Consider the following 13,775-nt stretch of genomic DNA (forward strand, 5'->3'; position numbering starts at 1 on the left):
GGCTGTCTCTTGGCGAGTTTAGTAGTTGGATTCGAATCCCAGACCATTATGCTGCAAGACAATACATTAGTTAGTATGATGTACTGGACCATATCATCCTAGACGGCCGCGCCCCAAAATTATTGAAATAGTTCCTATGGTGTACCAAATCTAAATACCTATACTCATCGCGGATACTCACTGCCAAAATCGTACATTTTATAATGTATGAGAGGTCTTTGGGAGTGAAAAGAGCTGTGTCCAAAAGGTATCATATTCTACACTGATATACCCACAGATCCAGGTTAGCTCCCATTGTGCAGCAGATTTAGCCTTGAAGTCCTTCTCCCTAGGTTCCTCTTACAATCAATTTCTGTGGCTAATGAATGGTAGGCACCAGCTGGCGCTCAATATCACGAACTTGGATGCAGACCTTAAGAAGAGGTAGCTCTGTTGAACGCAACCAAGTTGCTGGCCGCTTTCATATTATATCTAGTTGGCTTTGGTCCTCTGTAGCTCATGGCGCCTAAGTCTTCTGATCCCACAGAGGTGAAGGAGCGTCGTCGTGAGCAAAATCGCCTTGCACAGCGCAGGTTTCGACGTTCGTAAGATCCGCTACGTTCGAGAAGTCATATCTGGCGTCAAGAGGCTGACTCTTTTACTGTTGGTATTTAGAGAGATATAGCCAGCAGAAGGCTGTAGTGCCACAGTATCAACTCATTCACAGTCTGAGCTTTGATTCTCAGTCTCATGGAACACAGCCCGGAGATGCAGTATTGCCCGATACTCCAGGATTGTTAAGCATGAATCCCATGGGAGGCCCTCCTGACGGCCATCATCGGAGCGTGTATGAAGTAAATGCGGATCTATTTCTCGACGGTTTCGAGTTCAGTAGCATGAACAGTCTTCCCGCGTCGGACCTGGATATGATTCCTGCAATAAACGGTATGCAGCCCACACCAGCCGCATCTGAACCAGCGATGGAGATTCGCAACCCCTTTACATTCAATGAGTCCTCTATTCCGTCGGAAAACAGCAGCAGTAGCGAAACCACAACATGCAAGCCTGTTAGCAATAACTTTGGCGGGTCTTGGGCCAGTCCGCTCCACAGAGCCGTCCAAATGGGTCACAGCAAGATCGTCCGGCTTTTGCTTGAACACAATGCGGACTGCAACGAAAGGGACAGCGATGGTCTGACGCCATTAATACACGGCATAATCGGAGGATATGAAGACGTGGTAGATATGCTGCTGTCGCACGGTGCCCACATCGGTGGCTTCGACGACGAGCATCGATCGGCTCTCCACTGGGCCGTAATACGCCGCCGGGACCGCTTACTAACAAGGCTTTTGAAGCACTGTGCAGGGAATAGCACCTTGGTGAATCAATGTACCAAAGATGGAAGGACTCCGCTGCTCATTGCTATTGATACTGGCTTTGAAGCAGCTGTAGAGGTATTGCTGGAATCAGGTGCAGACGTGCAATACAGAGCTCCGGCTCATGAAATTCTCCAACAGAGTTGATACAATATAGCAGAATTGACACCTCCATTCAGCAGATTGTTGGGCGGCTTTCTATTAGGAGTATGACAATGGCGCTCTGTAGCGGCGACATGTCCACATACAAAATATCTACGATCCTCGACAACAGAGGCACCCCTCTCTGAGAAAGAACAATTCACTAGCAGCATGATTAAATATATTCACGGCCTTTGGAGGTGTTAGGACGCATCTAATAATCGCTTCGACTAATGGCTTATTGCAAGACTTATATACAAAGAGCATCTCACGCCACTTATACTATGAATAGCACTACCTCCTTATATATCAGAGATACATAAAATATTACTCGAAACATATAGATGCTTTTCTTGAAGATCCTAACCTCGCAAACATTTCTTTGACCGTCTTGACTATGTTTGATAAATGGAACATATATAAAAAAAGATTGAAATCAGTGGCGCTGCCCGGAATCGAACCGGGGCTGGCACGGCCACAACGTGACGTCCTACCACTAGACCACAGCACCGGATTATGAATTTACAAATCGTCTTGCGCTATAAAATCGACCTTTAATCCACAACCAAGTCAAGGATATTAAAATCAGGCCAGTACGTTCCCGGCAGTTTTGTCGCGGGGGAAGTTAGTGTTTCACTGAGGAGGTAATCACAGTAGTGGTTGCCTATGTTGGACGAAGTCCAGATTATCTCCGTTACACAGTGGCAATGTCGGCTGAAACGCATTACGTGACTATCCTCCACATATATATATATATATTCAGTTATATCGTTATATACTGAGAAATTAGACGACAGTGTTATTTTACTTTTTTGTAGACCACATCCGCAGATAGTTAAAGTGAAAGGACTTAACGATCTAATTAATAATATTACTTCAACTTTTATACGGACAACTGGCACCGATCATCCCTTCTCTCTTTGTTGAATTCCTTGCATTGGAATACCAGAACATGGCCGATACAGGAACACTAAGGTAGCGATAACATTCCGTACTGATTAGCTGAGAATACGGCGCCGTGCCGCTTCGAAGGATTGTGCCTTAGTCAAAGTCTGGATTATAGATTAGCACTCTTTAGTGATTCTCCTCAGCGAAGAACATAATACCTGATTCGATTTTCCTGTAGAAGGCGACGGAGCAGGTTGACTCGGAGACCGGGCGGTTAAAGTCGCAGTAGTCTTCGCTTTAGTAGAGAATATGGCTACGTCTCCTCCACTCGCTCCTGGTCTGCGACTCCAGTCTCACTAGTAACGGAAGTTGTTCCAGCGACGGCAGAGTTCACTTCGACAGGATTGGCCTCGAGACCGCAGTCGGTGCCAGCCCTAATCACCGTAGTATTGCCAAATCTCGTATATTAGGGCGCAATCCATGCAATGGTTCAGCTCAGATATGAATGTGTCGGAAGCGCAGCGGCCATTCCTGCGGCTGGCAACGATAGCACCACCTGGGGATACCGGTTAATGAGCGCACCGAAGAAGGTGACCAAGCGTAGAGTTACAAACCACAGCTAGCATGGCAGTCATATTTTTGGAGTCCTTAGATCCTGGCGTCCATGCGACGGGACAGATTCCCGGTTATGAAATGGCTTGGCAACAATCCCAATTGAGAGAGTCGTCCTAATAACGACAAGAGCTTGTTGACTTGAAGTTTCGCCAGTAAGTCTATCACTAGTATACCACTAATGGTAAGGTCTGAACACCAGACGGTTGGTAGAGGCTGCAATGTACCTCATATATACATAAAACCTCCGTGAGTACACCATCTCTCTTCAGCTTGGCACAGGTCATTATATACTGGAGGGGTGGTCCGATTTTCGGCAAGCCTACGAAATCGTCCCAATCTAGCACCACAAGTCATGTGTCACATCGCTGAGCAGTCTGGATTCTCGCCCATTTAGAGGAGGATTATAAAATAATCGTGGATACCTTTTGTTCGACTAGCTCTTGTAGTGGGCACAGAGCACAATAATCGATCGTCAATGATGGGGGTTTGGCCCACTGATTATCTTATCTCAATGATTAATCTTATCTGATCCGAACCCTGGTTTGCCTTCCTAATAAGGGACTACATTGATCACAAGCCCACTCTATTACGGCACTGGCCTTGCCACGCAAATGAGTACTGGTCTTGACGGCATATGGCTTTATAAGAGGTCTATCATCCCACTCCGGAACTACAATCAACCCCTGAGTGGTTTAAGCGTAGTATACGCTAATTTCAGAATTGTGCCGTCCGCTGAACCGAAGGCTTTGTTAGCTACACTCTTGCCTGTACTATAGGTTTAAGAATCGAACGTCAATTGGTGTCCAGAATTTATAGCATCCGTGATACATAATTCGGGATGTCCCGAGGACAGGGTGATATTATGTTTTCTTTGCTCCTCCGTGAGAAACAAATCTTAAGTTTTCTCTCTATGCAGCAATAGTGCTCGGGCATGGCGATGAGCAAGTCGAGGACATGGGCCCCGTCAACCTTCTGGGGCATACCAGATATGCATTGAGGCGCTGCGTACGGTAACACTACACTGCGCAACTCCTCTATCGAACCAGCTACTCAACTGCTTATCCTCTTAGCGAGCCTAATATGAAACTTTCGCGGCTGATATGTCGTGGCAAGTCTATGTCAGTTCCAAAGACGAGTCATGGAATGTATAGGTTGCGGTCTCTCATGAAAATAGTATGCTGCCTCTGAACTGTACAAGCTGTCCGTTTAACTACCAACAATGATGTCTTCAAGTCCTTTATATTTGCCATGCGCATCCCCGCTATTGAGGTCGGACATGAATGCTACCCAGTTCCTAACGTGCCCGCTGGTGTCCAAGCAGGGTCGAACGCAACCTTCCAGATCATGTATAGATCCGATGAACACGGAACCACCGAAGATGAGACATTCTACGCTTGTCCTGATTTTACATATGCGCCGACGAGTCGATTCACCGATCAGGTGCCGAGCTTCAATGTGGCGAAGTTCACTGCAGTCCCGACAGCCGCTTCGGCGGGTTCAATCGCTACAACGGGAGCTGCTACTAGCTCGATGGCCACCGAAAAAAGATGCGAAAAAGCCTATCTCTGGTCTATCTGGTGGTGCCATCGCCGGCATGGTGGTTGGTTCGGTTGCTGCAGTACCAACTGGGGCCATCTTGCTGTTTGGATACAGGAGACTGCTACAGAAGTACAGGTTGATGCGTTAGAACGCGTCGGCCCGTAACGCTAACTAGGATGGGAATAATACATTTCCTAGAGGTGATGATGCCCAGGATGCTACCGGTTTTGTGAACGTAAATAATTGTCATCGCTTGACAGGAGATTAATATCCGGGTCACCAGTCTTTGAGTGACTGGCTAAATTAATATCAATACAATTGTGAACCTTATACCCTAGCTCTTAAAATAACCTTTTGAGTGCCTAGAGCCCTCCAGTGTTGTACATAGTGTCGTCGCATCCTCACGGCGCCTTTTCCGGACCGAAGAACCAAATCAATGAGTCGTAATAGATTGATCAATATTCGCAAGGGCAGTCAGTGTGATCGATTCTGAGGTAAAACGTGCGTGTTAGCTATACTCATCCTAGGGTAGAAGCTCATAAACTCAAGACTCACCGGACACATAGTTGTAACGGAGCTCTTGTGCTTCGTAATGCGCATCAATATTGTCCATTCCCTGGCAGTCATGGGAGGATGTTGGCAAAATAGGTTCGTCGGCCGTGCCTGAACGAAGCATAGTTTGTTAGAGGCAAAGATAGATGTCTTTTAATAATGCAGGCTTTGGTGAGATATACGACTTCTTTTCTTTCTCAAGCACTGCAGTAGGGCTTTGCCTGCTATCAGAAAACCAGGAATACCAAATATGGCCGTCACAACACCCACAGCGACTGTGGCGGTTGTCGATTGATCTGTCATGATGGAGGCTAAGGAGATGGGGATGCGTCTGATATTTTTCATCGATAGGAGATGGATGTGAAAATTTTTTCCTGGAAGAGGGCGGTGCACTTTATATGTCCATGCGCTGTAGAGACACTCGAGGACACAGCATACTCTGATTCCATCACGGCATCACTTTCCCACAGTGAATACCAGTCGTTCCACACAAAAATGTTGCACAGGCTGCATACTTACTTGACCATTCTTCGCTTAATAGAGTTGGAAGTCGCAATCAGGGCTAGTTACACTCTAGTCTGGATAGAATATAGTAGCGCTCAACGGAGCATAATCCGGTCAGATATTTCTGATACATCGCATGGCAGTTGCACGGAACATGGAGTGCTTGCTCTTCCGGGAAGAAATTTGGCTTGTGCAATGACCTCTTGCGAGGCGGATTTCAAGCCAGGGCTCCTTGTCCACACAACCCAAATCAGGAACAGCCCAATGAGTTGCTCCATTTTAGGCTAGTGTTATGGCAACGGGATTTTCTTGAGAAATTAGACGGGCCTAGTTTCTTGCAAAGCATATCAGAAATTTCTTTCCGAATCAGTGACCAGCTCCAATTGCGAGACTTTGCTCGTTTTTACGGTGTTTATTGGTCAATTTCCTCTATTGTGTCTAACTTCAGGATCTCTGGGATGATAACCCTGCTGGATAGTACCGATGTCTACTAAATGTTTATAATTCCTGAGCTCGCATCTATTTCATGAACTGGTGAACGGGCGCATAGGATTGCGTAAAATCTGTTCGTGACTACTGCGACAGCCCTGACTCTTAACCACCATATCACTATCCCGAAACTCAGATACGCTCTCTGGAGTCTGAACCACTTCTCCAGGCTGCAGCCAGTTGGACAAATCATGATTTGCTAGCAACTCCAATTCGGCCGGTGAGGCTGATATGCATGCTTCCCAAAACGTTGGGGACGAACGTGGTAGATGACCTCAAAATATCCGCGAACTCTACCTAGATACTAACCGTAAATGGCGCCTACTACTCCCTTGGAATGATACGTGCGGGTGGCTAGATCAATGCAGATCACTATGAATGAATAAGCCTTGATAGGACTTGATGAGTTGAGGGGAATTGTTGCAAAATGGACAAACAAGCAAAGGGCAAAAAATATGCTTTACATCGGGTCAGGTATGTATCTTAGCATATGATTTAGAATGAAGAGGTTGTATGAAGTCCAAAAAGGAGGTTGTCGTAGCCGAAGGCCGTCTGCTCTACCACTTCAACCTGTCTACTCTGGGCATTTCTATAATCTACAATTCTAGTTTCAGTTTTACAGGTGTACTCCTCTCCATACCCTCTCGGGTGTTCTTTTCTAGTGATATGTCGATCATTATTGCTTTAAAGGAACATCGTCCCGTTCCGTATGCTGTAGTTTCCTTAACTCTATCTACGATTGAAAATCGCCGGATCTTTAATTCGGAGGGAAAAAAAAAAAAAAAAAAAANATATATATATATATATATATATATATTCTTTATAATCTTTTGAGCTTCAGGGTTCTGTCACTAGAACAAAAATAACGTAGTTGTGCTTGATAGGCTGCTACGTCGCACCCAGCAACTTCCTACACCTTCATGAAATCCGTCGGTGAGGCAGATAGCTTTGGTCAGAAATTATCCTGGATCCTTATCGTTGCTCTTGTGTTTTTGCTTAAGACCCAGGAATCTCGTTCGACAGCTGCAAAATTATCTTAATTTACGGCACAGTCCTCGCGTGAACAAAAGTACTGACCAAAGAGAAAAAAAAGGGGGAGCGCTCTGCTATGCTCCAGCCTCAGCCCCTGACAAGAATATCATGAATAATGCTAGGAAGATGAGGCTCTCAAGGCTTCACCGGAAACTAAAGGCCTTCACCGCTTGTTTAAAATGATCAGAGCCAACACTCCGGGTCTCTGCTGAGACATCCGAGCAAATCTCATAAGCTACCAGCCTTCGGCCTAGCCACCCATTGGTCGATAACACCTTCAGCATCCCTTTTGGGCGGTTGTAGAAAATTTGAAAAATCTACTGTTCGTGGCACGAGAACTACTGATCGTCGTAATTAATTTCCACAATGCCCTTAGCGATTAATAGCGCCTTTTCCCCATACTTTGCTATTGCTCAGTAGGCGAATCCAGACCCGTCGACGGAGTGGTAGCCCATTGGATAGACTAGGTCTAATCAGTAATTGACGATCCGTAAAGCCGAAATTGAAGGACACTTGCAGTTATATCTAATTCTTCCCGACCAATCACAATGCACATCGAATTTCTGACTCCAGTGGTGAAGGATTTTATTCATCTGTCTAAGAGCGGCATTTTCCTCGAGCTCAATGCAAAGGGCTATTTTCAGTCTTTTTAGCAATGGAACTCTGATAGTAACCACACCTCATGCCATCTTGAAGACCCCTAAGCGGGTTGTAATCCCTGTTCGTCAGCTTTCCCAGAAGTCCATCCATTAGCACGCGATAGTCTCTTGCTATGCAAAAATCGCTCCAGAGTCTTCATAAGATTGAGTTTATTACGTATAAAATAGCACGGTTTGCTTCAGTCTGCAAGGAAGTGCTTTGAACCTCACTGCTAACTATATGAAACAGAGATTAAATGTCTCTCTTGCACTACTATATCTAACCAGGTCAAACCCGTCCTTTTAAGAGCGCGCTAGGAAAAAAAAAAAAATTCAGCAATGGCATCTTTAACTAGGTAAATAGTGAAAGAATGTCTGTATGTAATAGTCCAAAGTTTATTACAGAACATGATTTCATTCTTCAAGGTCAACAAGGTCACTATTTGGCTGAACTTGCCCAAGGGTTCCTGACCATAGTCGTCATTATATACTCCGCACTCCATATTAAGAGTTGTGGAGGTAGGCTGGCCGCTGGCCCACTTTCGACTACCCGAAACCTTAGTAGAGTGGGATCACCTCTTAAGTTCTGTAATCCGCTGACCATTAAGTTGCATGACCTAGCTTCCTATACAGAAAGGCTGGTTGATTATGTGGGGGCGTATTGATAATTTACAGGAGACAGACATTATTCCCAGCTGGCATTGCATGTTTGATGTAGTCATGATATTTGCAAAGGACGTTATAGCACAAATGGTCAATATCTGGTTCAAACAGTGTAAGCAAGATCCATATGCAGTAATCTGAATCATCGATCCCTAATAAGCGAGGAATGCCGAGATTGACCTGAAGTGTTCTAGTCCCTAGTCTTCCAATATCGCACTGAGGCTGGATTTCTCTGTCCCTGATTAGTTGGTTGGGTTGTTTTGGTTTACTGCCTACGTTCTGCCTTCCTGCTTTCTTATCTATTCATCCGTTCCCGTCACTGCGGGACAGCCTAGGCAGGCCATAGAGCTGCTTACCCTGACCCATAGCAATACCAAGCATGCTGTCAATTATGTTGAGCATGGCCTGGTTAGCACAGTGACTACCCTGGTATGGCCGGTAATTAGATGGACTGGGCCCTCATTGGAGATACTGCAAATATTGAGCTCAACTTAATATATAACTAGTAACTTAAAAGATGTTTACCTTGCTCCTCAAAGCTAGTTCGCCCGCAAACCCCTCTCCAGGAGAAAACTGAAGATGATCCGTGCAGTAGGTAACAAAAAGAGTATACACGCAAGTTAAAGGAAAAAGGGCATACCTCGAGCTGATTCAACTTGGTAGTATCCTAACGCTCTTTTTCGTGAAGGTTGATAGGAGGAAGTCCGGTTATTCTGCCAATTGTGCGTATACATGGTCAGGGCCCGGGTCCATAAGATAAGTGTCATTATATAGATGAGATTTAAGATAAGTGACAGATTAATTAAACGATTAATTGCTGCTTATAGCAGGAACAAAGAGAGCTGTATGAATCCTTCCTACAAGATACAGGTCCGAAATAACCATTTGGGGAGAAGCGCTTGTAAAATTATTATATTAACGCAAAAATGGCTTGTGAAAATACAATTTCTCCCATAGTATTGGTAAATTGAATCCCATGATCTTGGAATCCAACGGGAGCGTTAAAAAGAGGAATAAACATTAAGAATACCAGTACCTAACTTAGCCAGACCCTATTCATAACAATCATCTCATGCCGAATTCCACACCTGGCGCATGGCATCCATAAAGTCGCCTGGGGCAATGGCTCCTCTCCACTGGTTGCCGATATCATGTCCGAGCTTCTGCTTCAGCCGCGCCTTGACCGCGGCAAAATGAGGCGGGTTCCAATGCAGATGAACAACCCAGTAGATCAGCCGCTTGATATCCGCTTTTGCACCCCCAACACACTTCAAGATCTTCTCCGCGTCATGACCAACCGGATCCTTCGCTTTAGACAGCATTGACAGCAACGCATCTTCCATATGGCCCGAGAACTCGGCCTTGAGCACCTTTTCCAGGCTAGTATGATACTTTGCCTCAAAGGCCTGCGCGATCGCAACAAGTTTCGCATCCGACGCAGCCATAAATACCGCAAAGACACCAGTCTCATCCGTCCCCTTGCGCGCCTGTGTCGCCTGGTGGATCTCACGGACATCGGCGTCAACAGAGTGCGCATCGAAATATGTCCCCGGCTCCGGCCTCGTGGCGTTCAGCAACATGACAAAAAACTGCTCCGTCTTGCCGGACAAATCGCTCTTGATGTCCTCGACCAGCGACTTCTGGTACTTGCCGACATACGCGTACTTGATTGCGCGCAGGTCAGCGTTCGACCGGCCAACCAGCACATCCGTGAGGATGTCTTCGTTCGTTCCGATCCCTGCCAACGCATCGCGCAAGGCAGCGACGTCCTGTTCAAGTGGGCCTCTGGCTAAGGAGACGAGAACATCTTCCAGGTCTCCGGAGAGTTCGGACTTGAGGTCTTTTTCGAGGTTGCGCCCGATGCGATCGGTGTAGGTGTGTCTGATGAGTGCCATTTGCAGGGGATCCGGCTTGGTCAGAATATTGATGAGGGCCTTTTCATCCGTGCCGAAGCCTTTCATCGCTTTGCGGAGGGCTTCCGCTTCGCGGGTTGCGTCGCCAGGCGCGCGTTGGTTGGGATCATAGCCTAGGGACGGTGGGGTGGGCATTGGTTGAGGAGCTTGATGAGCTTGATAGCCGGGTTGGCCTTGCGGCGGATATCCTCCTTGGGGAGGATATTGGCCTTGGCTTGGCGGAGGGTATTGGCCATGTGGAGGATATTGGCCCTGCGGAGGGTATTGGCCTGGTGGAGGATAGTGACCCTGCGGGGGGTATTGATTCTGTGGATATGCCCCCTGAGGTGGATACTGCTGCGGTGGTGGATGGCCTCCTTGAGGATATTGTTGCGGTGGTTGACCCGGCCATTGTTGCTGCGGCGGAGGGGCACCATATGGCTGTTGTTGGTACTGAGCAGGAGGAGGATATTGCTGAGGATATTGCTGCGGGGGACCCCCTTGGGGCGGATAGCCACCGGGCTGTTGTGGCGGATAAAAGGGGGCCTGTTGCTGCTGTTGATGCGAGCCAGGCTGAGCATACCCAGCACTGTTGTAGGGCGGTTGCGGGGGTCCGCCGTAGCTATTTTGGGGGTGTGACATGACAGAATTGTGATAGGGAAAAAGGGTAATGACAATAGAAACTTAACAAAGGGAGCGCGTCAGCCTTATATCCCCTCAGTACGGGGTATTAAATACTTATCTAGGCTGTTCTCAGCTCGTATTTTGGCCCGTGCCAACACAGCCACAATCAAGTACCCCTCTATTTCTCCCGCTTATTGGCACCGTCCCAACCAAATTACGAAATGCAGAGCCACTGGACAGACTCAAAATATCAGGAACCAATAGTGATGAGGGCCCTGACTCGCTTTACCTAATAGGGAACTCGTCGAGCCACAGTGCACCGCCATTCTGCCAAGCTTAATTTCCTGATCAGCCCACCGGACCCCTCCGTCTGCCTTTCACACGTGCATGATAGAGCAGAAAGACCCCCTTGTAATTTGGATTTTCCTTTTTCCTTTTTTCTAGAAAAAAGGATTTTGTAATCCTGTATAACATAATAATATTCAACGTCTGAACCAGATTCTCAGTATGGGACCTTCCAATAGCTAGCAGGAGGGATAGCTGAGTACAATACATATGACTCTTATCGTAGAGCTCCCCTGCGTTAGCATGAAGATGCCTTTTAAAAGCACAGGAAGCGCATGGTACACAGTAAGTATCGCGGCCCATTTGGCCTCCTCAAGTGGTTTGAAGAGGCAGTGGGGGAAGCTCGGTGCTTGTTGCCTAAATAAGAAGGATGACGGAGGACCTGCTTAGGGGCTGATACCCACTTAGTTCTGCCTCTCAATTTCTACTTGTGTTCAAAGCTTGATTTTATCCATGGATACAAGCAATATGCATCGGGTAGTATATGCATGCATCTTCAAGCAGTCGGAATCTGAAAGTGTGAAGCGTCACTACAAGCTTCAGGGGGGTGTATACCTTGATTAGCTGCCATAAGAGCTGACTTGTATCTTTCTGTAATTACAATAATGAGGGGAAACGCAGTTTCCGGGAGTGTCAATCTTATGATTATGTCTCCAAGTAGTAAAATGGTGCCACTAAAGCTCTCACAATGTGGTTCTGGCCTAATAGGTACATAAAGAAGACTGCGGATCATGGGAATTTACCTACGGACATCAAATATTTTGAGACAATCAAGCCTCAAGACAAGTGTCGGTAGGAAAGTTGCAGCTATCGCCACTGCCACCGGTAATGCTGACATTCTCAAAGACAAAATTAGAGCAGCTGCCATCACCACAGAGAATGTAGTAGTCCTTGCCATCGCTCATAGTGCCAGTGACATCGACAAAAGTGATGTTCTCGATCTTGACGCCGTTGGTAGGCTTACCGGTAGGGCCGCCGTTCAGGTAATCCTGCTGAATATCGATACCGTAGTCGGTGATGCCGGAGACGGTGATGTTCTCGTAGCGAATGTTGTAGACCTCGCCGGTTGTTCCGGAATTAGATTTGATTCTGCATCCATTCTCGCTATTTATGACCTGCGAGTTGGAGAAGGTCACCCCATCAACGGTGTTATCGCTCTTGCCGCCGATAGAGCCAATGCTCAGTCCGTGGCCGCCGTAGCAGTACATGTTGTCCACGACGATGTCCGTGCCGCTCGTGACGGCGACGCAATCGTCCTGGTTGTGCACCCAGGTGTTCCGGAGGGTGAGGTTAGTGCTGGACTTGATGTCGAAGCCGTCGGAGTTGTGGGCGGCCGCTTTGCCGTCGCTGGCGCTGTTGGGGGCGTCGCCAGCGGAGTTGTTCAGCGTCAGGCCGGAGATGATCAGGTTCTCGGTGTTCTCGATGTCGAAGCAGTGGACGGGCCAGTTCTGGATGTTGAGGTTCTCGATGCGCGAGTCGTACATGTGCTTGACGACGATGAAGTGGTCGGGCTTGGAGGATCCGCCGTTGGAGCCCTGTCCGTCCCAGTAGGCGGCGCCGTTGCCGTCGATGACGTGGCCCTCTGCTCCGGTGATGGTCACATCGGTTCCGGAGATGACGATGGGGTCGAAGTCGTCGTCGGGGGTGTCGCCGAATGTTGTGGTACCGGCGAAGATCACGGCAGCGCCGGTCTGCAGGTTCTGGAGGTCGATTGTGCTGGACGGAGGAGCGTAGACGTCCGACAGGAGGATGTTCGAGCAGGATGCAACGGCCGAGGAGATGGCAGCGTACTCGGTGACAGTGCAGGTGGTGCCGCCGTTACCAGCAAAGGTGGAGCTCTTCGTAGGGGGTGGGGCTTGGGTGGTGGGAGCCACAGCCTTGGTGTTCAGGGTGGTGGGAGCAACCGTGGAAGTGACCTGAGCAATGGCCGTGTTGACCTGCGTCTGTCAGTAGCAGCTCTTTTAGTCATATTTGGATACTGACAGTACTGGTCTGAGTAGGAGCAGCGGCAGTAGCAGGGCCCAGACAGCTACAGGCGCTTGACAGGTGCTTGGTATTGTAGTCGCAGTTTCTGAGAAGTGCGGCAGGCGCGCCAGTAGTTTCAGTCACTGTGCTCGCGGTGAACGTGGCACAGAAGCTGACAGCAGCAGCAGACGAGACCGAGAATACGGAGGCACAGGAATGGTTGGAGTCGCTGGGGTCGACACAGGCAAGGGCCAGGGGAACGAAGGGAACGAGGAGCGCACCGCGCTTCATCTTGGAGAAATGAGGGGCTCTAAACAGACTACAAACACACAAAAATGAAAGGTAGGGGATGGAAATGAATGGATATAGGACCAAGCCTGTGCTGTTCTAGTTCTCGGGATCGAGGGAAATGGCCATTCATATGCCTTTATATTCATTGACCGAGTCAGGAGGAACGATGAATATTTGGGAATGGACCATCTGGCCATGCACACTCTGACTCAGTTACTCCATATAGATATCAAATAGGTGGG

The 13,775-nt window shown here is 47.8% G+C and overlaps 4 protein-coding genes and 1 non-coding gene across 5 annotated transcripts; 2 read left to right on the plus strand and 3 right to left on the minus strand.

Moving 5' to 3' along the window:
* Nucleotides 1–498: 498 nt before the first annotated feature.
* Aud_009368 (uncharacterized protein) lies at nt 499–1,502 on the plus strand (the record flags this gene model as incomplete). Its single annotated transcript, XM_043294224.1, has 2 exons — nt 499–580; nt 655–1,502. The coding sequence occupies 2 exons, from the start codon at nt 499–501 to the stop codon at nt 1,500–1,502; spliced, it is 930 nt and encodes a 309-aa protein (XP_043150159.1).
* A 434-nt stretch (nt 1,503–1,936) lies between these two features.
* Aud_009369 lies at nt 1,937–2,007 on the minus strand. Its single transcript has one exon. It is a non-coding gene; the product is annotated as a tRNA-His (tRNA).
* Nucleotides 2,008–4,247: 2,240 nt separating this feature from the next.
* Nucleotides 4,248–4,703, plus strand: Aud_009370 (uncharacterized protein; the record flags this gene model as incomplete). The annotated part of the gene is made up of 1 exon (XM_043294225.1): nt 4,248–4,703. The coding sequence occupies one exon, from the start codon at nt 4,248–4,250 to the stop codon at nt 4,701–4,703; it is 456 nt and encodes a 151-aa protein (XP_043150160.1).
* A 4,783-nt stretch (nt 4,704–9,486) lies between these two features.
* On the minus strand, nt 9,487–10,950 carry Aud_009371 (uncharacterized protein; the record flags this gene model as incomplete). Its single annotated transcript, XM_043294226.1, has 1 exon — nt 9,487–10,950. One exon carries the CDS (start codon nt 10,948–10,950, stop codon nt 9,487–9,489), a length of 1,464 nt encoding a protein of 487 aa, XP_043150161.1.
* A 1,097-nt stretch (nt 10,951–12,047) lies between these two features.
* Aud_009372 (uncharacterized protein) lies at nt 12,048–13,533 on the minus strand (the record flags this gene model as incomplete). Its single annotated transcript, XM_043294227.1, has 2 exons — nt 12,048–13,214; nt 13,261–13,533. 2 exons carry the CDS (start codon nt 13,531–13,533, stop codon nt 12,048–12,050), a joined length of 1,440 nt encoding a protein of 479 aa, XP_043150162.1.
* Between the last annotated feature and the right edge of the window lie 242 nt (nt 13,534–13,775).

Source organism: Aspergillus udagawae (genome assembly GCF_001078395.1).
Source record: "Aspergillus udagawae IFM 46973 DNA, scaffold_7, whole genome shotgun sequence".
Classification (NCBI taxonomy): domain Eukaryota; kingdom Fungi; phylum Ascomycota; class Eurotiomycetes; order Eurotiales; family Aspergillaceae; genus Aspergillus; species Aspergillus udagawae.